The 23,934-nt window shown below is 37.4% G+C and overlaps 1 protein-coding gene across 6 annotated transcripts in view; it reads left to right on the forward strand.

Moving 5' to 3' along the window:
* NAV3 (neuron navigator 3) overlaps positions 1-23,934 on the forward strand; it is an 841,062-nt gene that overhangs the window by 660,039 nt on the left and 157,089 nt on the right. For 5 of the 6 annotated variants that reach the window (XM_055117929.1, XM_055117930.1, XM_055117932.1 and 2 more), the window contains 3 exons: positions 216-331; positions 19,342-19,450; positions 20,411-20,794. In XM_055117929.1, the coding sequence (XP_054973904.1) occupies positions 216-331; positions 19,342-19,450; positions 20,411-20,794 (609 nt within the window). Of the gene's footprint in view, positions 1-215; positions 332-11,316; positions 12,677-19,341; positions 19,451-20,410; positions 20,795-23,934 lie in introns of those variants that run through there. The other variant, XM_055117935.1, reaches the window with a different exon arrangement.

A 23,934-nucleotide genomic window follows, 5' to 3' on the forward strand; every position in this document is an offset into this window, starting at 1 on the left:
CCCTGGTAGCTCCTGAGCACTACTAGGACAGCTCTCATGTCCTTTAGAAAATGTAAAGAAACTCTTGTAGATAAACTGCTTTGGAATGTTGGTGCGATGAAGAAATATGTCCTTACCTCGATAGGAAGCTTCTAATACACTTCTTGTAGTAGATAAGTTTAATTATGCACTGGTGACAATAATTGCTATTTGTCTGCCTTCCTGGTTCATTTCAGAGCACATTCAGAAAATGAAGGCACTCCATTACCATCTGCTGACTCCTGTACCAGTCCTACGAAGATGGATTTTTCATATAGTAAAACCGCCAAGCAGTGCCTAGAGGAGATATCTGGTAAGTGACCTAATTGGCAAGTAGAACAAACCTCAGGATTTTTCTAATCTCTCCATTAGTATATTTTATAAATTATATATTTTTCTATACTACTCTTACGGAAAAAAATGTGTTGAAATTATCTCATGCTTCAGAGATTTTTGGTAATTGTATATTCTTAGGCTAATAATTTTGCTCATTAAAAATTTTGAAAAGTGCTTTCAAAGTCTGTTATTTTAAGTCACTATGGTCTTCAGTCAAGTTAAATTTAATTATAGAGAGGGTGGGGAGGTTTAACTACTAATAAGGCAGCCCTGGAATATATTTGTCTTAGTGTATATGGTTATAATAAAAGTATTATTAAATGTACATTCTGGTAAAATATGATTAGAAAAACATTTTCTGTATTTTAATACTATAAATACAATATAAATATAGTACACATATATATTCCAGACATACTTTGTCATACTTTTAAGTGCATGAAAAATAATTATCCATTTAAAGCCAAAGTTTTCTCTAGGACCCAGATAAATCTAAGCATATGTGGAACTTTTGGTGGTTGTTGTTGCTTTAATTGTATTATATACGAGTATATAGGTCTATATGCATAAGTATTAAATTGGTTTTTAGGAAAATATCTTCCTTATAAAGGAGAGAGATTTCATGAAGATTTAATCTGTTTCTAATAGTATGTGGAGCCAGAGGTATATCTATTTTATTTTATTTTTTGACTCAGGCTTGTGTTTTCCAAATTAAAACACTTGAGTAATTCTATAATTTAAAAATAATACTCTTATGCTCCAAGGACTAAAATATATTGTTCTGAAATGTGTGGAAGAAACCATATCACAAACTGTGTTAATATATATATATATATATATATATATATATATATATATATATTCCATTTTGCAGTCCTGTAAGGCACTTTGGCAAACATTAGCCACTATGGCAACATTCATGGTTGGATACTTACAACAAAGATAGATCAAGAGATTAAGAGCTCATACTAGAATTAACCTCATTTATTTCATATGACATTAGAGATTTCATGGTGGTAATTTCATCAAAGGATTAGTTTAGGGCAAGGATAGAAATGATGACACCAAATACTATACTATGGTATAGTATTTATTCATATGTTTGATTAAATACTTAGAGGATGTAACTGCTCAAGGCATCCCCATGGTTTTATTGATATTGTTTATCTGAATTGTGAGCATACTTCTTTAAACCCCGTGTACATTAAAGATTCATAAAATTATCAAAATCTATTGCTGACACAAAACCCAACTTTTACAAATCCCATTCTTGTTCTCTATGCCCTTGTTTTTGTTCCATCATCCCCACTAATGATCTGCCAGAATTTCCAATTACTTGACCTTTGAATGCCCCTCACCAATCTCTGCATAATCCTTCTCCCCTCCTTAAGAAATTTTGAATTCCTATAGTAACTAAATATCATTTCACTACACATATTCCCAAAGACCCAGCAACACTTTTACTTCATTGTATCATTTGGGGAAATTATATACTTAATTATACTTGACTCCCCACTCTTTCAACCCAGCTAATGAATGAATTTAGAAAAAACACATAATCTCTTTATAGAATTGACTTAACATTTGTGACTACCAATTTCTTTTTCTTCCTTTTTTTTAGCTTTTTGGGTTACACCTGGCTCTGCACTCAGGAATTACTCCTGGCGGTGCTCAGGGGACCATATGGGATGCTGGTAATCAAACCTGGGTTGGCCGAGTGCAAGGCAAACACTCTACCCGCTTGCTATCACTCCAGCCCCTTGATTACCAATTTCAAGTGAATATTTATATTGTCTAGCAATCACTCTATGTTTCTCTGGTCTATTTTTTTTATTTTTGGGTCACACCTGGCAATGCAAAAGGGTTACTCCTGGCTTATGCACTCAGGAATTACCCCTGGTGGTGGTCAGGGGACCACATGGGATGCTGGGAATCGATCTTGGGCCAGCTGCATGCAAGGCAAATGCCCTACCAGCTGTGCTATCACTCCAAAACTTCTGGTCTATTCTTTTTTTTAAATGTTTTTGTCATATACAAACATACCCAAGTCATCATAAAATTGTATGTCTTTCCTTTTTATTTCAACCCTTAGTACCACTTATCCTATTCCTTCACTTTTTTGTTTTGACGAGCCTCTCAAACAGTACTGGAATGTCCTGTTCTGGGGATCCTTATACTGGCTGTGTGGACCTGGTGATTCAGTGGCTGGACACAGTGATACTGTGATGTTCAGGCCCAGAGGTGTTGGGGGCCAGCTGTATGGTGGCCATGCAATGTTGTGGTTGATATGTGGGTTCTTTTGCATGTACACAAGCAATTTGACCCATTTTCCTGGCCTCTACCCTATCACTTATCTTAATTGATTATCTTGATGTTGATTCACAGAAACAAAAAATAAAACTGGAAAAAAGAATATTTTAAGCCCTACTTATGCATCTAACAAGGTATAAAACTTCTACTCATTTGCTTCATATGTCCTTGGATAATTTCTCCTCTAACTCTTTAATTTCTTTCTCTCCACTGTTTGATCCTCTTTGGATCCAGGATGTTCCCATTTACCAGTCATATATTTTTAAAAGAAGCTTTTATTAATGGCCAAGGAAAACAAACTCTTGAACTCTGACAACTCTGAGATTACCAGGTTGGGGTATGGTGCTGGAAAACACTATGAGTGTCATAAAGATAGTGATAATGGGCTTTTAATACTTAGGTGGCAGTAGAGGTATGGTATAAGCATTAACATGCATGTTACTGGACATTGTTGACACTTAAATAATGATAAAATTTAATTTTATTTTATTTAAAAAGAGATTTTTTTACCCATTCTGCAGTTTTTTTCTCTTTCTGATATTTGTTGCTATTCCAAAATCCTAGCTGCCAGAAAAATCTATAAATGACATAGGCACTTTATTACTAAGTCCCCACTTATAGAGTGACTTAGAGATACTTGTCACTTGCCTTAGAGGAAAGCAAGGGGCTGGGGTGTGGGTATACCCCCGAGGTAAACTGGGCATATTGTTGGTGGAAAGTGTACATTGATGAGGGGTTGGATGTTTATACATTGTATGGCCAAAACCCAATCATTGTATTACTGAAACTCAATCATGAACAGCTTCATAGCTGTGTATCTCACAGTGATTCAATAAAACATTAAAAAATAGAAAAACAAAGAGATCTTAAAAAATTGCTGGACTCTTCTTGCCTCTATTTAGCAGTTGTAATTGTTTCTTGGTTATTTATTTTTTGGTGAACTGTCTATTATTATACTTTTTGGTGAACTGTCTATTTTTAAACTATTAGATTGTTGTGAGATAAGACTTTATTCTTCCATCCCCTTTTCAGTAATTATCAATTTACACCTGCCAGGTCGAAGTTCTCCTATGGAAGAGTAAAAGATAAGCACAGCTCATAGTGGAAACAACTCACTTAGCTGGAAGAAGTTATACAGAGCATTAAAAAATCACTCCACCATCTCATTTTAGAGTTCTAATAGTGAAAGAATTTGGGATATAACAGTCCAAGAAAGAATAAGTTTAATGTTTAATGAAAACAACCAGAAATAGAAATTCCACCTCATTTATAATGTTCATATAAAACTAGGCATGTCTTTTAAGTCCATTGGAATCTTGTTAACTTGTTGACTGTCTATATCCAAAAGTTTTTGAAATTATTGATATTGTCGAACTCTATTTGATGTTTATGTAGGGACCTTATTAGGGAGCGATTCTTTCCCGATCCTTGGATAAGTTGGTCTTATTGATGTAAAACTCCGGTAATGTTAGTCTTGGCATACTATGATTTTTGTGAATTTTTAAGTCTGTACAACTTGGGGAAGCCTTAAAAGTAAAAAATATGTATATTATATATTATATATAATATATTAGCTTTGTACACATATATTATATATATATACACATAAATTACATACTGTGTCAGGGCCTGTGGGATAGTACAGTGCGTATGGCACTTACCTTGCATGAGGTCAACATAGGTTCGATCCCCAGACCACATATGATCCTCTGAGCTCACCAGGAGGGAATCCTGAGCACAGAGCCAGGAATTAGCCTTGAACATAGCTGGGTGTGACCCCCCCAAACACAAATGACCAAAACATTATATACTGAGTCTAGAAAAGGGTACAAGTGGGCAAAAACTATTTATATTAAGCACTGTATACTTCACATACCCTTGCAGTCCTGGTCAAGAACTACCTGGTCTGCATCTGCAGCCCTATCTACTATGAACACCATCTTGATTTTCTCTGCAGGAACCAAAGCCCAATCAGATCTAATCAGAACAACTCATTCTCATAACCTCCCTGACTGCCTTTCTCTCCTCTCCCCTCCTTGCCACCCCTCCCCTCTCCTCTTCCCCCTTCCTTTCCTTCCGTTCCCTTCTTTTTGGTTTTTGGGTCACACAGCACAACTCACGGGCTATGCCTGGTTCTGTGCTCAAGGATCATTCCGGGCAGTGCTTGGGGGAACTATATAAGCTTCTAGGGATTCAACCAGTCAGCCACATGCAAGGCAAGAATTGCAATCCCTGTGCTGTTTCTCTGGCTCCCTGAGGTGCCATTTTAAGAATAGGCATGTGACCCAGTTCAGTTCAATCAGATCCAAGTGAGAAATGATGTTGGAACTTTACCTGAGACTATTAGGAAACAGACTCTTCATTAGTCTTAAAGCTAATCAAAGAAAGCTTGGAGCTGTTGGCAATTATCTTTACTTTCGAGTGAAAATAGAGCCTTAAGCTGGAGAGAATAAGCTCAGTGTCATTAGAGGATAAATCTGAACATGACATGTCTGAAACTATTTCTCTTGCTTCCATCCATGTTTCTGTTTCATTGCTCAGGGAAAATCCCTTTTTGTTTTTAAGCAAATATGGCCTGAGAGATGTTATGACATGTAATATTTGTGATTTCCTTCAGAAGCAAACCTGAATGGTTTACACTTCAAAGCTTAGAGTTCCTTAGACACATTTACTAAATTTTATGTTTTTAATTTTATTTTATCTTTATAAAGTAGTTCACAATATTTGATTACATTTAATATTTGAACACCAATCCCACCTCCATATCACCTTCCCACTGCCAAAATTTGGATGTTTCCATCCTGAACCCCAACCCCTGCCCCCAAAGCAGAACCAAAGTAATTTATTTTGTATTGTTATGAGTAATCTGAAAAAATTATCAAAAAAGTTTTCTTAGGGGAAAGTATGTGGAGATTGCTGCATTTCACCCACAAGAAGCCATTAAGCCCTTCTATAAGAGATTAGTAACATGTTGAAGGTTGAGCTTTGTGTGTATATATATATGTATATGTGCATATATATCTGTAAAATATATATATTTCCCCCTAAGATTGGTTGCCTTCTACTTTAAACTCTATCAAATGTGTTGTGCTACTCTTGGAATTTTAGTTTTATAAAACATGAGATGTCCAGGAAGAGGTCCACACTTGAGCATGTGGAGAGCAGCCGTGAGCATGGCAGCGGTTGAATTCTGGAAATTTCAGCTGCCAGAACTGGCTCCTTGGAGCAGGGAGGGGCCTCACCTGCCTCCCTTCAGATTGCCCCGAATGAAACATCCTAGCACAGGGTCTGAAGGCATGGCTATGGCGTCCATATTTACTGAATTTTCTGGGAAGCCTAGTTGTCTACATTATCTACACCACAACTTGCTTGAAGTTATAACGACATTGTCTTTGCAATAAAATGGTAGTATAAGTTCATACACAATTAAATTATGATGGGAAGATAAGTATCAGAAATGAATGAGACTCCATAAAATGTGTACTGGAAAAAAGCTCTTTTAAAAAAAACTCTGTAAAAAGACTTAAAAATTGGAGACTTCATATTTTTAACAAAGTCTTCATGTTCTTAGGAAGAGCTCTTTTGATTAATAAGAGCCTGATGATGATGGTTCCATTCATTATTTTATATAGGTAAATGTTTCATGTCATTTGTTACAAGATTTATGTGAGCTTCTTGCTACTAGCCTGACCATTAAGATACATTACATGACCTTGATATTATAAGTCTGGCTGAATTGATGATTTAAATTTACTGCTTTGACCTGAGTTTTATTCTCATAGTCATTGACAAAAAGAATTTGGCCTCAGAAACTACCCCTTTTATCAAGGGCCAAGAGATTTTGCCAAGTGTAAAGTGAATTTTATTTTTTATTCCCTTGTAAAGCCATTCAATAAAGTTTATAGATTTTTTTCTCTATGTACGTTTAAGCTTGTACTTCTCCCATTTCTTGTATAAGGTTGCCTACCAATATGTATAATATCTATTTAATGCACTTTTAACCTTTATGTAGAATTTACATTCAAGTTAATGTTGATAGATGTCAAACTGATTTAGTATCAGCAAATCTGGCATGTCATTTTTTAAAAAAGAAATAAAATAATTGGTTGCATTCAGGAAATCTCTTGAGAAGTAAGAATTTAAACTGAACAGTTAAGCTAATATTTACAAGTAGTTTTCTGATTTATCAAATTTTGTATTGAATATGGGAAATATTTGGCATGTAAAGCCTTTCTAAATAGTCGCTTCAATTTCCTTTTTTTGAGTGTTTATAAAGATTTGAAAGATCAAGCTCAGGTCACTTAAGTCAGTGTAGATCTCTGACTTAAATAGCAACTTTATAATTATGTTTACTAGAGAAATGAAAAGCATTTCTCTTCAGGACATTGTGGAAGCTTTATTTTAATGTTGGCCTCAAAAAAGTCAAAGGGATTCACATTTTTAATATTGGTTGGGCATATTTGTGTCCTCTGCACTTAGGTTTTCTCCTCCTAACATAGATTTATGTGCATGAATATCAATCAATCAATCAATCAATCTATCAATCTATCATCTATCTATCTATCTATCTATCTATCTATCTGTCTGTCTGTCTGTCTATCTATCTATCTATCTATCTATATATATATATATATATGGGGGCCTGGAGCTATAGCACAGTGGGTAGAGTGTTTGCCTTGCATGCAGCTGACCTGAGTTCAATTTCTCTGTCCCTCTTGGAGAACCCGGCAAGCTACTGAGAGTACCCCGCCCGCACAGCAGAGCCTGGCAAGCTACCTGTGGCGTATTTGATATGCCAAAAACAGTAACAAGTCTCACAATGGATACATTACTGGTGCCCACTCGAGCAAATCTATGAACAATAGGATGACAGTGCTACAATGCATATATATATACATATATATGTATACCTATATAAGTAAAACTGTGCCCGTGTATGAATGTATACTCAAGGTAGACACAGATAGGAGGTCTCTGGAGAAGCAGTTGGGGCGGGGGGGGGAGGGGACATTTCTCCATGGTTGTTAAAAATAATCTTTTTTTTTTAGTTTCAGTGGAAATATTACCTTAAGTATAAGTCGACAGCAGTATCTTTAAATAAAGAAATTAAGCAAAAAATTTTTTTGAGATTTGCTTTCTTAGATTTATTTCCAAATATTTATCATCCTTCTTCATTGACTCCAAAAGATTTAGTGCTCTCTTTCCTGGGGTTCACCTCCCCGGAAGTGAAACAGGATGCACCATGCGACTGGAGTTGATCACTGAGTTGAAAAAGATGGATCATCTTGATCAGGAAATCGAGAAGCATTCTTCTGATCTTTCCTCTCTTTTCCCTCTGCTATGAGGTTAACATAAAGTAGACTGGAGTTGCTCTTTAAAGAGAGAAGGTACATAGATTAGAACTGGGACATGAGATCACGAACAGTATGTGGTCTCAAACTACATTTTTGCTCTTGGTATTTACTGAGATTTCTAAATTATAAATGGAACAGAACCCACTCTAGCCCCAAGTCTCTCCACAATGACACTGTCATCACTGAAATCTGAATCATTGTGGCAGGAAAGTTTTGCCTACTGTTGTAGAGTCCATGATATTCCCTTAGATGTTGAAGCACCACACCCCCCCAAGGTATGACGACACCAAATATCTCCCCATATTGCTGAATATCACCTGGCAGTGGGGATGCAGGGGAGGAGAAGACCCATATAAAGAAAAATCACCTTCCGAAGAAAACTAGTCTCAGGTAGTTTAAGAAACAAAGCATCTGCTGATGTATACAATGTATATTAGAAATACCTCAACCCCTTTCAAAATTACTGAGAAAAGATTCAGTGTGGGTCTGTCCTCAGAATCTTCAGGGATCCCAACAATGATTCTTGTAGTCATCTGGGCTCTAACCCTGGAGTTTCTAGGCCTACACTTTATGGTGCTTGGGAAAACATGTGGTGTTGGGAATGGAACCCGGTCTGTCCTCTGACCACTGTACCTCTGACCCAACCCAGATATCTATTTTTATATTTAATTTTCATCTTTATATTGTATATTTATATATTATAATTTATGTGTATTGTACGTGTGTATTATATACTGTATATTATATGTATGATAGTCACTGTGATTTACAATTTTACAATACTGTGAGTGATGGGGTTTCAGGAGTAATTTTCAACTCCACACCTTCCCCCAGAATGTCTATTTCCCTCTATCATTATCTCAGCATTCCCTCTCAGCCTTGGCTTTCCACCTTATCAATATATTCTGCCCCGTCCACTTCTCATTGCCAAGGAAGCTCAGTTCTGTAGATCAGTTATTAGATTATGTATCTATTGGCCTTTTATTATCCCCTTACTATGCTACTTTGGAGCCCACATATGAGAGACATTGTAATGTGTCTTTCCCTCGCTTCTGACTAACTTCTCTCATCATGATACTCCACAGGTCCATCCACATAGCAGCAAACTGCATTTCATCCTTTCTTATAGCTGAATAGTATTTATTTTGTAATATGTCAAAGTTTCCATACACAGCCATCAATTTTGGACACTGGTTATTTCAAAGACTTGGACTATCTTTTCTGATTAGAATTTTTTGACCCTTAACTGAAATTGCTGGATCATGTAGGTTAAATAATTCAATAATTCTTAGTTATTTGAGAAATCTCCATATTGTTTTTCCAAAAGGTTGAACCAGTCAATATTCCCACCTACAGTGGATGAGGGTTCATTTTACCCAGAACCATACCAATACTGGTTGTTTTTGTTCTTTCAGTCTCACTGGTAGGAGGTGAGAAATAATAATAAATATTTTTACTTTATTATTTTGATTTGTGTTTCCCTGGTAAGTCATATTGAGCATTTTTTCCAAATACTTACTGGCTATCTCAATGCCTTCTTTGAGGAAGTCCATCACCACTACTACTTCATCTTCCTCTTCTTCTTCCTCTTCCTCTTCCTCCTCTTCCTCTCCCTCCTCCTCCTCCTCCTTCTTCTTTTTTTTTTGGGGGGGGGTGCAAGCTGCAGTTTAATGAGCCTACCAGAAGATTTGACTATTCAATCTGAGACCCATTGTCCAAACTGACACACAAGTACCCTTGAGTAGGCATGGACATAAATTATTGCTTTCACTTGTGAATGAGTAAGATTGACTCTCTGAACATCTGAAATGTAGTGGGCTTTCTATACGACTTTTCAGTTTTATAACATCTACAGATTGACCATGATCATTATCTTGTAATTCACTGACTCATAACTAAATAAAAAGAAGAAAAATTCTTAGAAATTCAAAGGGGAGTATCTCATAGTGATTTAATAAAAAAGAAGAAAAGGAAGGAAGGAAGGAAGGAAGGAAGGAAGGAAGGAAGGAAGGAAGGAAGGAAGGAAGGAAGGAAGGAAGAAGGAAGGAAGGAAGGAAGGAAGGAACCCAAAGGAGGGTGGTATTTTGATCTGTTTAAAAAAATATACTTTAGAGACTGTTTTAGGATAATTCTCACTTTCTATGATTTGACATTTGTATGCACATTTTTTAAAGCATAACTAAATTTTAAAGAGTTGAAAATTGGTATTTATAATTTACACATTTATTTTGCTGTTTGTTTCTATTTTTCATAAGTAGTAACTTTTTTTCTGTTTAATTTTCTTTCATGTATCTGTTTGAAATGGACCTAGATATAATTTTCTTGGTGTCTGGGCTTAGATAATTAGCTTTGCAGAGTAAGTGATTATCATATGTAAAGGTAAAGGGCATGTATTTATTATGCTAATTTATAGATTTAAGAGAGAGGTCATTACCCTAGGTGAGTAACATAAACTGAAAAAAATCAGAATTAATTTGATCATTTTAGTTCAGAAAAGATAGAAATCTATATCAACTTTAATGACATAATTTAATAGTTTATGTCTTTCTTTTCTTCACATCCCTGGCAACATTTTACCAAGAAATATTCATGGGCCAAAAAACCCCAAAGAGTTTTGTTTTGTTTTGTTTAATATTCTTATTCTTAATTGTCATTGGAATCTGTAGTCTAGCATACAGGATAAATTTTTAAAACTTTATCTAAACTCAAAATTTCAGGGCAATGCATAATATATGCTATACAGGACAAAAACAAATTTTTCTTGAAAGTTTTCAGATTTTTTTAAATATTGAAAGTAATTATCCAATTATGTCATAACATACAGCATAAGTTTTATAAAATAAGCTGGGATCTGCTGAACATCAAAAAACATATATTTTTTTTTTTTGCCAAGTCACGTTACAGCCATTGGCCACCAACTTTCAATGACATGTTTTGAGTAAATATTAGAGGGGAAAAAACACAGAGGTTTTTGAGGCTTTTTGGCTAATATTTAGAGGAACAAATCTTTTTTTCTTACTGTCACATCAGAATTTTTCTGAATAGTTTCAGCATCAGAAGCTCTGGAATTTGTACTTTAAAGGACAAGGTGAAGGCTTTCCCTTTAAAGCATTGTCTGTGCGCTGTGGAGAATGTCATGTTTTGTTTTTTAGATCCTTTCCATGCTTGAATTTGATTGTGCTTTTAACAGCACAAATCCTAACATTCAGAAAACAGGTCTGCCTCTTGCAGCTGCCTGCAGCTATAGAAAATTAGTCTGTCGTTCTTGGTGTGGAATGTGGTGTGTGTGTCTGTGTGTGTGTGTCTGTGTGTGTGTGTGTGTGTGTGTATTTGTGTGCGTCCCTGCGCAAGGCTAGGTGAGGGGCAGATATTTAAATTTGTATGCGCTTAATCGTGGAGCATCTCCTTGAGGCGCGGCTTTGAAACCTGTGGCATTCTACCCTGGATCGCAGCTTCCTCCGTGCCTCTGTTTTAATTTAGCAGGATGTTTGCTGCCATGGCAGCCAGCAGCATCCATTGCAGCAGCCAGGGAAAGCCGTAGATCGGAGAATGCAGGTGGAATACTAAAACCGGGAGCGGCTCGTGCAGGGTTGGGCTCCGGTGCTTAATTTCTGCTCTTACGGGGGGCCTTGGAGGCTGAGGCTGTCCATGCTGCCTCCTGTCAGCACATCGACACTCCGGGGCTGCAGAAGCAGATCAGTGAAGACAGGCTGGGGAGAGGCTGGGGAAAGGCAGCCCGCGACATCGCCGGCGCGTCGCCCTCCCATCTGGGAACACAGAAGAGCTAGAGGGAAATGTGCACCCATCCTCCGGCCGCGCCACATGATTGGGTAAAGACCGGGGAACGCCGTGGGCTTTCTCTACTACTTTTCAGCGGGAGCCGTGGCTGCCGTGAACTCTTGCACGCTTCACCTGTGTTCCAGCACAATGTTTGTAAGTACTGCTGATGCGGGAAATGAGGTGGCCAGCAAACGTGGGGGGCACTGATTAAACGGACGGCAGCCGGTGGCGCTTTGAAGCGGCCTGGGCTTGTATTGGTGAATTGCACGTGTTCATTAAACCCACTGGGGCTGGTCGCTTCTCGCTGTCCAGAGACCCTATGAAGTCCAGTTGAAAAGAAGCCACTGGCAGAGGCATGCAGCGGCCGGCTGGACTCTCTGTGTTTCGGGGCAAAGAAGTCCGAGGCAGGGGAGCTGGTGGTCTTCAGAAACAGAAGTCCCTGACCAATCTGTCCCTCACCAGCGAGGGCGAGAGGAGACCCACTGTGCGCATTTCCAACTGGTTTGGCAATGCGGCCAAGGCCAGCCGGAGAGAATCCGAGTATTCCGAGAGACGCTCCCTGTCCCGATTCCTCTCGCGCTCTGCCCAGTCCCTGTACCACACCAGTGGCCCCGACGCCTGGAACCTTCTGCCGGCCGGCCCGGCACGCGGTGAAGGCGGAGGCGTGGGGGACTGGTCGGCGAGGAAAGATCTGGAAGACGAGAGCGATGAAGGCAGCAGGTCGGAAGATGAGAACGGGTCCTCCAGGCCGAGCAGCAGGAGCTGGGCCGAGGAGGAGGGAGAAAGCTGCCTGCGGGAAGGCACGGCGCAGCTGGACGAGGACGTGATCCTGACCATGCTGGGGGATCTGGAGCAGGCGCTGTACACGGACTTGCTAGGTAAGCCGCGCTGGTCCTGGGGCTGAGCGTGCAGTCTGAAGAAGCTGCATGGTTGCATCAGTCAGATGCCTTCCCATCCCTTCCAAATGATGTCTTTAAATTAGTTATTGAGATTTTTTTCAATGAGTTTTTACAAGAATTTATTTAACAGCTTGAAGAGAGTGGTTTGGGGACCAGAGAGATAGGGAGGTAAGGTACTTGTCTTATGTGGATGGAACTAGAGTCTGGTTTGATCCCCAGAACCATATGGTCCTCTGAGCACTGCCAGGAGTAGCCGATGAGCACCGCTGGGCGTGGTCTTACTCCCCATTTATTAAAAAAAAAAATACTTGTGCTTTTGATTCTATTTGAAGTTCTGCATGGAAGCATTTCCCTTGAAATGTATTAGCCTTGGTGTCTGGTACATTCTAGACCCCCATAAATTGTCACCATTATAAAAGACTAACACTTTTTTTTTTTTACTTAGTCACTAAGGAGGACTGTTCATTCAATTCCCTTCAAGGTGATCATGCCACAGGTATGAAGAGAGGGGTGAAGGACCCTATGGATAAATATTGTTTATCAGTTAAGTTTTTTTCTGCTAGGACTAGAATGAATGGCCCTTGTTTTTGCCTCTGTGACAAATGCTGTCCTTTCTAGTATCACTTCAGAAATGTAAAGGGTTCTGACAACAGTGTCATACTTTTTTTCATGTTCGACCAAACAAAATGTTGCTGTGTGCATCATCACTATTTAAAACATTATGGACATGAGTGGGAGCTGTTAATATACTTTACAGACAGTGAGTCTTAGCAGTAACTTTGACATAATCTTTAACAATTTGGTATGAAGACGTGGAAAGTAATTCTTTGGTCTGTGGTTCAACCATAAGTGTCAATTTGGTTTCCTGGCTAAATAGTTAAACTCTATGCACCTTAAATTTTATATCTAAATTCACTGTGTATGTAATTGCATTCTTTCACTGAAATAAAGACACAATTATTAAACCATTGACTACATTATATTTTACGTTAATTTGCATTTCCACCAAGGATCTTTATAGGCTTCTTTAAATGTATTAATTAAAACCTAATTGGCAATTCCTTTGTTTCTGATTCATACAAGCAATATTAAGTATAGGTCTGTTTTATGCTCTCTGAATCCTTCTATTGCATTGTGTTTTATGAGGTTTTTCTGGAATCTTAGTAAGTCAGCTCTAGAAGAAATCTTAGAAAGATAGTGGAGGCAGATCTTTCTCAATCTTTCATGTTAGTTTGACTTTAAAAGAGTGTCGTTTCCAGAGTTATGGAAATTGGGGTTTCTAATAGACCAGGTGCTCAGACACTAAAGACTTACTTCTAAACCACTGTGTGATGTCTGTGACAAAATGCTTCTCATATAAGATTTTCTTGCAGTACAAAGACAAGAGAGGGAGCCTTAATTCTTATGAAATTTTTTATTTGATCTTTTAGAACTGTGTAATCAAATAATACTCATCTTTTGCTCTTAAGAGGATAGCATTTTTCTTGTTATAAGAAGCTCCTTATAAAGTATCTGAATATTTTAAAAGATATGAATAGAGTTTAATCCCTAGACAGTATTAGTTGGTTTCTCTGTTAAATTATAGCATGCTGTAAGTGGGAGTGTGCATGACACATGCCTTTTTGTGCATCAATAACTTGACAAGGCAACCTCCCAACAGAAGACTGTGCAAGCCATTTTAAAAAACCAAGCACCTGCTTATTGTATTTATGGGATTTTCTGTCTTTAGGGTATTTTTTTCCTCCCTCTCACTTTAGTATTCAAAAATGCTAGTGAGAAAGTAAGAAGAGTTTAATTCAAACAGTTCTGTTATGAATAATCATTTCAGGATAATGAAGCATACTGGCACAATTCCCTAAATGATGATGCATGTTGAATTGGTGAATACAGCCAAGACCAAAGCACACAGGATTTCAAGATTTCTGCCACGTGCTTTATTGGTTCTGCCTCTGACTCAAAATGGCCTCTTTTACTAAGTTAGTTTTTCAACAGGATACATGAGTTCAAGTCCTTACTCTTGGTTATCCTAATAAATCAGACAATGTGATATCACTATACAAGAGAATATTTAAAAGGTAACTATAAAATTGTCAGTTATGTTTGATTATTTTCTTTTCAAAGTGTCTAGCTTAACTGGATGAGTTAAATTTTTCTGTGTATATCATTATCGGGGCCATTAATTAAATTGAGCTTATTTATTAAAATAAATCATTAGAGATATGCTCTAAATAATATTTATAATGTGGATTGTGTGGAGGAATTCTATGTGAGTCAGATACATTCATTATAATTTGCTTTCCTATTAAGAGATGACAGTGTTGGCAGTGTTAATTATAATGTGTATAATTAAAGACTAACCTGTAAGAGTAGGGTCACACAGATTAAATGGTCCTTCTGCTGCGCAAACACAGAAGCCCCAAGTTAAGTTTGCCACTCTGTGCCCTACCCATAGGGAACATCTTACAAGCAATGAGAAAGCAGTTTTCACCAGTGCTGCAAACTCAAAGCAAATTGCAGAATGCACCAGTCCAGAAAATGTGTGTTAGTCTTTGCATACATCCTTCAGGGATGACCCATGACTTTGAGATTATGACTGTGTTTGTGCGTGTGAGTTTTTGTGATGAAATATATTCCCATGTGTATTTTTCTGCTAACTTTTATTCATTGCTAAATATTTAATTCCATTTGTGCTTTTACACGGGGACCTTCCCTCTGTCTCCCAATCTCCAGTCTTCTAACAATCATTTGTATACAACTCAAAAGATATTTCAGACTGTATAATACTTTAGTATGGTGTTTGGAAGCAGAAAGTAATTTTAGCTTGCCTTTTGTGGGTCATTGAAGATTTTTACCACAATAAATTTGAATTTCTCATTAAATTTCATGACATGAATGAGGTGTCAGTTATGCATTGTTCAATAAGAACTGGGAGGAAAATACCCATATGTTTCACTTCGATGATCAGTGCATATCATGTGTAGCTATCCTGTGAAGGAATAAACAAAGGGTCAAGAAGCTAAAATGTAAACCACAAACAAAGAAGCAAATCCAGCTAGAAGAATGCAAAGATGTAAGGATATAGGAAGGAGCAATTGGATTGGATTTGAAGAAGCAAATTTGAAAAATGATGAATAAGATGCAAAAAAACAATGTACAAATGTGATGTTCTTAAAAGTTAATGTAACATGTATTAAAAATAGTTTCACTATCAACAGACATATGTCTGCCTCCTGACATATTAGTATGTTGATAGTGAAACTATTTTTAGAGATGCAGCTTGATTATAATGTAAAAGTTCTCTCATACAGAAGGGAACTGGGGATAGGTGTATAACTCTGGTGTGTTATAGAAACATGTTTTAGGTGAGTGTTTTGAAATTTCTCTTTTTTATCAACAAAGTTAATTTCAACACCCTCTCCCTTTAATATTGCTCTTCTCTTACCATTATTTAGAATCTAAGGCTTTTCTTCTGCACGAAATAATGATGGTGATAATGATGATGTTCGGTGTTCAGCAATCACTCCTTGTGGTGCTTGGGGAAAATATAGGATGCTGGCACTTGCAGCTTGAGAATCTGCAAGATAAGTGAATTACCAGCTGTACTATCTCTCTAGCCCCTTTGAAATGTTATATACTGAATGTTGATGTTAGTATCACTGTCACTGTCATCCCCTTGCTCATCGATTTGTTCAAGTGGGCACCAAGAATGTCTCTCATTGTGAGACTTATTGTTACTGGGTTTGGCATATCCAATACACCATGGGTAGCTTGCCATCCTCTGCTGTGCGGGAGCAATACTCTCCATAGCTCACCAGGCTCTCCGAAAGGGGCGGAGGAATCAACTTGGATTAGCCATGTGAAAGGCGAACACCCTACCACTGTGCTATCGCTCCAATCTCTATTTTATCCCCTTTGCTCTCCCTCCCTCCCTCCCTCTCTTCTTCCTTCCTTCCTTCCTTCCTTCCTTCCTTCCTTTCTTCCTTCCTTCCTTCCTTCCTTCCTTCCTTCCTTCCTTCCTTCCTTCCTTCCTTCCTTCCTTCCTTCCTTCCTTCCTTCCTTCTTTTCCAGTAGCATTCAGGTTTTCCTCCTGGATCTTTGCTCAAGAATTATTCTTGATGGTGCTCAGACCATGTGTGGATCCTGGGATCAAACTTAGGTCAGACTCATTCAAGGCAAGGACTCTACCTGCTGTACTATCACTCTGCCCCATCCTTTGTTATCTCTTGAATCACTTTGAATAAAACCTCTTTTTCACCTCTCCCTGTCTTTGGACTCTCCTGCTATTAGTTCCTCATCCTTTAAAAATTTTACTACAAAATTTTTGTACTTCAGAGTTCTGTCATGGTTTTGGAAATGAAAGGTAGATTTATTTGGGGGCTAGAGAGACAGTATGAGGTTAAAGAGGTCACCTTACATGCAGCTGATGTTAGTTTGATCCCTCCAGCACCATATATGATCCACCAAGCACTACCAGGGGTCACTTCTGAGCAAAGGATAAAGAGTATCCTTTGAGTATTACTGGACCTCAAGTACCTAAAATAAAGTTACTTGTGTCTAATCATTTATCACATGTACCATACTGTGTCTTATTTATGAGGCAAAGGATAACAGATTTTCAAGGACAATATGACTCTAATCTTAAGAACTTTTAACAGTTTTCAATTTTAAAAGAATGGTGTTAAAGTTGAGAATGCATGGTTTGCAGTGTAGGGAAAAGGTCTGCTACTTGCATGAGGATACAATATGTGTTTTTCTTTTTTAAAATTTTTATTTTATCTTATTTTATTTTTTGCTTTTTGGGTCACACCCGGCCATGCACAGAGGTTACTCCTGGCTCACACACTCAGGAATTACTCCTGGCGGTGCTTGGGGGACCATATGGGATGCTGGAATCAAATCCGGGTTGGCCGTATGCAAGGCAAACGCCCTACCTGCTGTGATATCACTCCAGCCCCACAATATGTGTTTTTCTATGTTCCTAAGATTATATTTAGGAAAGTCTTTAAGTGTTAAATTTAAAATAGCAATGTTATTGAGCTTAAAATGATTCAAGTAACTTATCTGTTACTGAGATTTATGCATTGTAAGGGGAATTGTGATTGTTTTGCTTACCCTCCTGGAAGACAAATAATGAATATTTGACTGAAGGAGAAAATTATGAGACAAATAGTTGTTTCCCAATATTTGAGTGACTGCTATGATAACAGTAGGATAAAATTGTTTAGTAAATTTCAGAGTCATGAGGACCTCTGGAAAAAGTTGAAAGAAGGCAAATGATTCTTCATCCTTATAAATGTTTTCACCATTAGATGTAACATTGGAACTGACTGTCTCTTCACAGAGAGGAGGAAGCCTTTCAAGTTTTAGTCAGAGGCTCATGCCAAAGCTCAAATGAGACATAGAAAAGTTCACTCATTGGTTTGAAGTATGCCACGGCGATTTCCACAACACTTATCAACCATATATATAATAAATGGTATATGGGTATATTTTATGTCTTTAAAAATTCTGGCATGAATACTATAAAAGCAAAGTAACAGTTGGAATATCTGCCTATGTTCTAGGTTGTAGATATGCAGCTTGATTTGTTTGTGTGATAGGATTTTTATTGTTATTTTTATTATTTGGGGGGGGAGGAGATACATGGTGATTCTCAGGCTCTACTCCCAGTTTAGTGCTTGAGAATCACTCTTTATAGTGGTAGGAGACTCTGTGGTGCCAAGCATTGAAATAAAAGTTGTATTTTCTCTACTCTCTTACCATGTTGTTCTTCTTATCCACATGGACCAGCATCAAATGGTTCCATGCCTAATAAGTATCATATAACCATAAACAGAACGGTTTAATGGGACCTCTGTCCCAAAACAATTGGTAGTCGCTTGGTGAAGTTGTGATTTTGTAAGCTGCAAGAGGTACCTGTTTCATGCCTGTTGGATGTATTCTGAGTTTAGACATCTAGGACTTTATTGAAATTCTAGTATTTTATTTGATTCTCTTAAAAAAGTGGAATAATAATTAAATGTAAAACTATTTAGGCTGGAGAGATGATCTAAAGATTTTGGCATCTTTGTTGTACATAGCCAACCCTGGTTTAATTTCCATTATCATATATGGGCGCCTAAGTACCATCAGGAGATATCCGTGACCACAAAGCCAGGAGTAATGCCTGAGCATCTCTGGGTACATCCCTCAAACAAACAAAAATAAGTTAAAAATAAAGATACCTAAAATTCCATAAAGAAAAACCTCAGTTTTATTCTCCATATATATGTGTACCTACTGTATAAGGCTACTCTATCTCAACTATTTTGACTTAAGACCAGACAATTGTGGATATAACAGACCCAAATAATACCATTACCAGAATTAAGTTCACTAATATAAGTAGTATATTTTCAAACTACTCTTATTTTGCAAAAGATAAGGTCATAGACCTAAAAGGCTCTGTTTGTGTCATTATATTTATTTCTCCTCTCATTTTATTTATAGAAAGAAGTACTGTAATTTTCCAATTATAATATTTGTTTAGAAATTTCCTGTCATTTTATCTCTAAGAAACATGTATTTTCTTATGTATGTAAACAGTTATTCTCTGGACAGTAAATGACATGAATGGCAAATGTATCATCATGTTTCTTTTCTAGGTGAAGACCCTGAAACAAGACGAATGAGAACAGTTAAAAACATTGCAGATCTGAGGCAGAATTTAGAAGAGACTATGTCCAGCCTCCGTGGGACCCAGATAAGCCACAGGTTTTTCTTAATTATGCATCTCTGGGCCAATTAGAAAAAAAAATATATATATATATAGTCAAACACTTAGAGAATCAAGCTTCTTCTGCTGTTAATTTACTTTCCCTTTCTATTTTCCCTTATGTTTTATATTATAAACAAATTGTACCATGTTAAATTATATCTCCTGAATGCTTCAATTCCCTCTTCACACTAAACTTACTGCTAAAACAGCACAGTCACCACTTAGTAGATTTTCATAATTGCCCTAGGAAGCAGTGGAAGAAATTCCAGTTTGATATATTTGGGGAGAGATGGTAGAGACTTTCAAACATAATTATATTATTTTCAGGAATAGTTTTAGTGAGGCTGAAGTGGTTTAAGTTAAGCACTGTAGCACTGTCGTCCTGTTCTTCATTGATTTGCTCCAGTGGGCACCAGTGACGTTTTCATTGTGAGACTTGTTACTGCTTCTGGCATGTTGAATATACCACAGCTAGCTTGCCAGGCTCTGGCTTGGGGCAGGATGCTCTTGGTAGCTTGTCCGGCTCTCTGAGAGGGACCGAGGAACTGAACTCGGGTCAGCTGCGTGCAAGGCAAATGCCATACCTGCTGTGCTGTCGCTCCAGTCCTGGCGGTGTCAGGATGGCCGAATGGTCTAAAGTGCTTTGTTCATGTCACAGTCTTTCCTGGAGGCATGGGTTTGAATGCCACTCCTGACACAGCTCCCTTAAGTTAAGCATTTATTGAAAATGTGTGGCAATATTTTGTTTAATATGAAATGATGAACTTTGAAGCAAAAATAACATTAAGAAATAAAGGAAAAAATCTAAGTGAATGCCCCTTCTTCCATTTTGACATCTACCGAGGTATGTAGACTTGCATTTCTGAGAAATACTCCTAGTTTTGGATAAACAGTCACAGTCCTTATCCCCCCAATAAGACTGGGTATAGTGATTTTTTTTTCATTGTGTTTGACAGCACCCTGGAGACCACATTTGACAGCACTGTGACGACAGAAGTGAATGGAAGGACCATCCCCAATCTGACAAGTAGACCCACTCCCCTGACGTGGAGGTTGGGCCAGGCCTGTCCTCGCCTTCAGGCTGGAGACGCCCCCTCACTGGGTGCAGGTTACTCCCGCAGCGGGACCAGTCGCTTCATTCACACGGACCCCTCCCGCTTCATGTATACAACGCCACTACGGCGGGCGGCTGTCTCTCGGCTGGGGAACATGGCACAGATTGACATGAGTGAGAAAGCAAGCAGTGACCTGGACATGTCTTCTGAAGTTGACGTTGGTGGATATATGAGTGATGGTGATATCCTTGGAAAAAGTCTCCGGACAGATGACATCAACAGTGGGTAAGCGGCCCTGCTCTCCTGACAGCTGTGGGGATGGAACTGGGATCTGCAAAAATGTGTTAGCAGAAGAGAGGGCTGAAAGGACGCACCGGGTAGCTCGTGGCATCCTTAGAAAATGTGAGAATTCTAAGGTCATGTGGAGGTTATTGGAAGCCTTCTACTTGGCAATGTAAAAGATCTGAACTGCTTATAAAAGCTTTCCATTATAAGCCATTTATCTTTTCTGCTTTTGTTAGTTTAGTAAAATACATATGTCCCGTATTTTTCACTGTGTTTTTCACAGCTTCTTAAATAACAGATTTTGTAGTGAAGGACTTTGGGAAAGAAACAATAAGGTTTTTGCAGACCTGGGTGTTTTTATTTTTTTGTTCTCTTTTCTTTTGACTATTCAACCTTGCCTGTAACTGCCTTGAAAAAATAAGTATTTTTCTGGCATTATTCTGTTATGCTTCCTAATCTAATCAGAGGGAAAATAAACTTGGAATTGGAAATTTCAGTCTATTTCCTTTTGAGGGTATCCAGTTTATTTATTTTTTATCTTGATCTCTCTCTTTTTTATTTTGATTTTTATTAAATTTCAAGATATATGATTTTTAAGACTGTTAAGTATTTTTGTAATGTGGAATATTAAATTTATTCTGAAGAGAATATGTTGGAGGCCATAGGATATCTGTTAAAAATATGTCTATTAATAGTAATAATTGCCCCCTTTGGCTACATATTAGCTACTAAACTCTTGTTAATTGCATTTAAAGATTTACATATTTTTACTAACATGACTTCCCAACTACCAACAAACCTTACATATTAGGGTCTTTGGTTTTGTTTTTCTTTTTTTCAGTATTTTATACCTATTCTAAAAATAAAGAAACTGGTCCTAATTGGACATAGTTATGTAAGATAAAGGTAGGTTAAGCTGTGCATTAGAATTAAGGTATGTCTATCTTCAAATCTCTGTCTCTAACGCAAAGGAAATCTTCCAAATTAATTTGTTAAATATTTCTATATCTGGTTTCTGACTTTTTCTTCCCTTTCACATTTGTGGATCTGTGTTAGAAATCATCCTTTTAGATAAGTAACCCTTTCTAACTTTCATGTAAAGCTTCTTTGAAATGGACCAAAGGCCTAAAAATAGCACAAAAGAGCTTTAGATCAGCTATATGCGCTGCTCTGATAGCCATATATGCTCAATCCATTCCTTCCTTGCCTTAGATTTAAAAAAAAATTAGATTTGAGGCTTGAAGTGTAGGTCAGAGGTAAGGTAAATGAATATGTGGCCCTGGATTCTTTTCCCAGTGCCTTCCAAAATGATAGAAAGGCAAATTGTGGTAAATTATCACAGAAAGTAGTTGAGTTTCCACTGAAATCTGAGTGTCTAATTTAAATGTCTTTCTACCATTTGCAATCTGTGAATGCCATAAGAGTTTAAATTATCTATATGATTTTTTGTCATCTGTGATAGGCACAAAATGGTAGAATCTTCACAAAATTGTCAGGAACAAAGAAAATAACATAAAAAACTGCACTTATCACAAAGTTGGTCATATTATCATTTAAAATTTTTTTATTAGAGGATCACTGTGATGTACAGTTATGAACTTTTGTGTTTGCATTTCACTCATACAGTGAACCCATCCCTCCACCAGTGCATATTCACCTCCAACAATGACCCCAGTATCCCTCTCAGCTCCCCCACCTCATCCCCCATCACCCCACCCTGATTCTGCGGCAGGGCATTCCCTTTCGTTCTCTCTCCTTTGGGGTGTTGTAGTTTGCAATAAAGGTATTGAGTGGCCTTCATGTTTGGTAGATAGTCTACTTTCAGTTCGCTGGTCATATTATTTCTTAAGTAAATTTATCATCATCATTGTATTCATAATTTATGCTCATAAAAATCACACTAGGTTATGATTGCATTTACCCCATAAATGTATTTTGTATTACCTATTACAGATATGTTTCTGTGATACCAACATAGAGCTATCTAGGCATGAACTTTCTCTTCTGTCTCTTCCTTTTTACTCCATTCATTCCAATCCGTTTCCTCTGTCCTTTTTCTTTCTCCATTTCTCTAAATGAGGGCATCTATGTAATAGTTTTTTTGTTTGTCTTTTTGTGGCAACATTCAATGGTACTCCTCTCTCTTGGATCTGCACTCAGAATCACTCCTAGAAGGGCACAGATGACCATATAGCCTACTGGGGATTCAACCTGGGTTCGATGTGCATTAGACAAGTGTCCTGCGCAATGTGTATTAAGTTTTAATAGTCTCTTTAGGATAAAGTTTTAGTTATGTTCATAAACATACACATTCAACTCACTATAGTGGTTATGCTCTATAAAGTTGCCAAGAATGCTGAATTAGTGAATAAAAAGATTAGTTGATCCTAGGGAAAATACAGATTGAGGCTCCTTGAGCTTTTGATCTCAAGATATTTTGTTATACAAAAATCACAGGAAGATGAATAGAAAGGAAGGATCTTCAGTGGTAAGAAAATAAGTTATATATTGGACAATAAATCTGACCTGTGTAAGCTATAGGGATGGTAGAGAGGTAGGGTCTAGTTTTATGCCCAGTATTAGTGTATATAGTAATGTGCATATTTAAGATCTTCCCAGGGAAAATCATGAATATTCATAAGAGAGAGTGGTAAGCATGTATAGTTGAGGGATCTATGATGAACATACTTTCTTATATTGCATGTGCATAAAAAATATGGATTAAATGTCATTAGAGGCATGATTTTTCATATGGTGATAATGAAATAGATAAAGAAGGAAGGCCTTTAATGTACAATCTCCATTGACCAGTTGTCCAGCTAGAGATCTGGGTTCCTGTCAATCAAAAAAAGGCGTTTGTAGTGTTCTGTCTTGATCCAATTACAAATAATAAACTTTAATAATGTAGTTGCTCTCAAGAAATCATATATGTCACTTCCTCCAAACAAAAATATCTGACCAATAACAGTGTTTTTTCTTAATCCAAGAGTGTTCATCTCAGTTTTTAAAGGAAAGATAGGGCCTAAAAGCTTAATACAATTTTATTTTAATACAGTATTCAAATAAATAAAGTGTATGTGTATAGGTTTTTTTTTTCAAGTCTGTATCTTTGAACCAATTAGGGCAAATAATAACAATCA

Source organism: Sorex araneus, chromosome 10 (genome assembly GCF_027595985.1).
Source record: "Sorex araneus isolate mSorAra2 chromosome 10, mSorAra2.pri, whole genome shotgun sequence".
In the NCBI taxonomy this organism is placed as follows: Eukaryota; Metazoa; Chordata; class Mammalia; order Eulipotyphla; family Soricidae; genus Sorex; species Sorex araneus.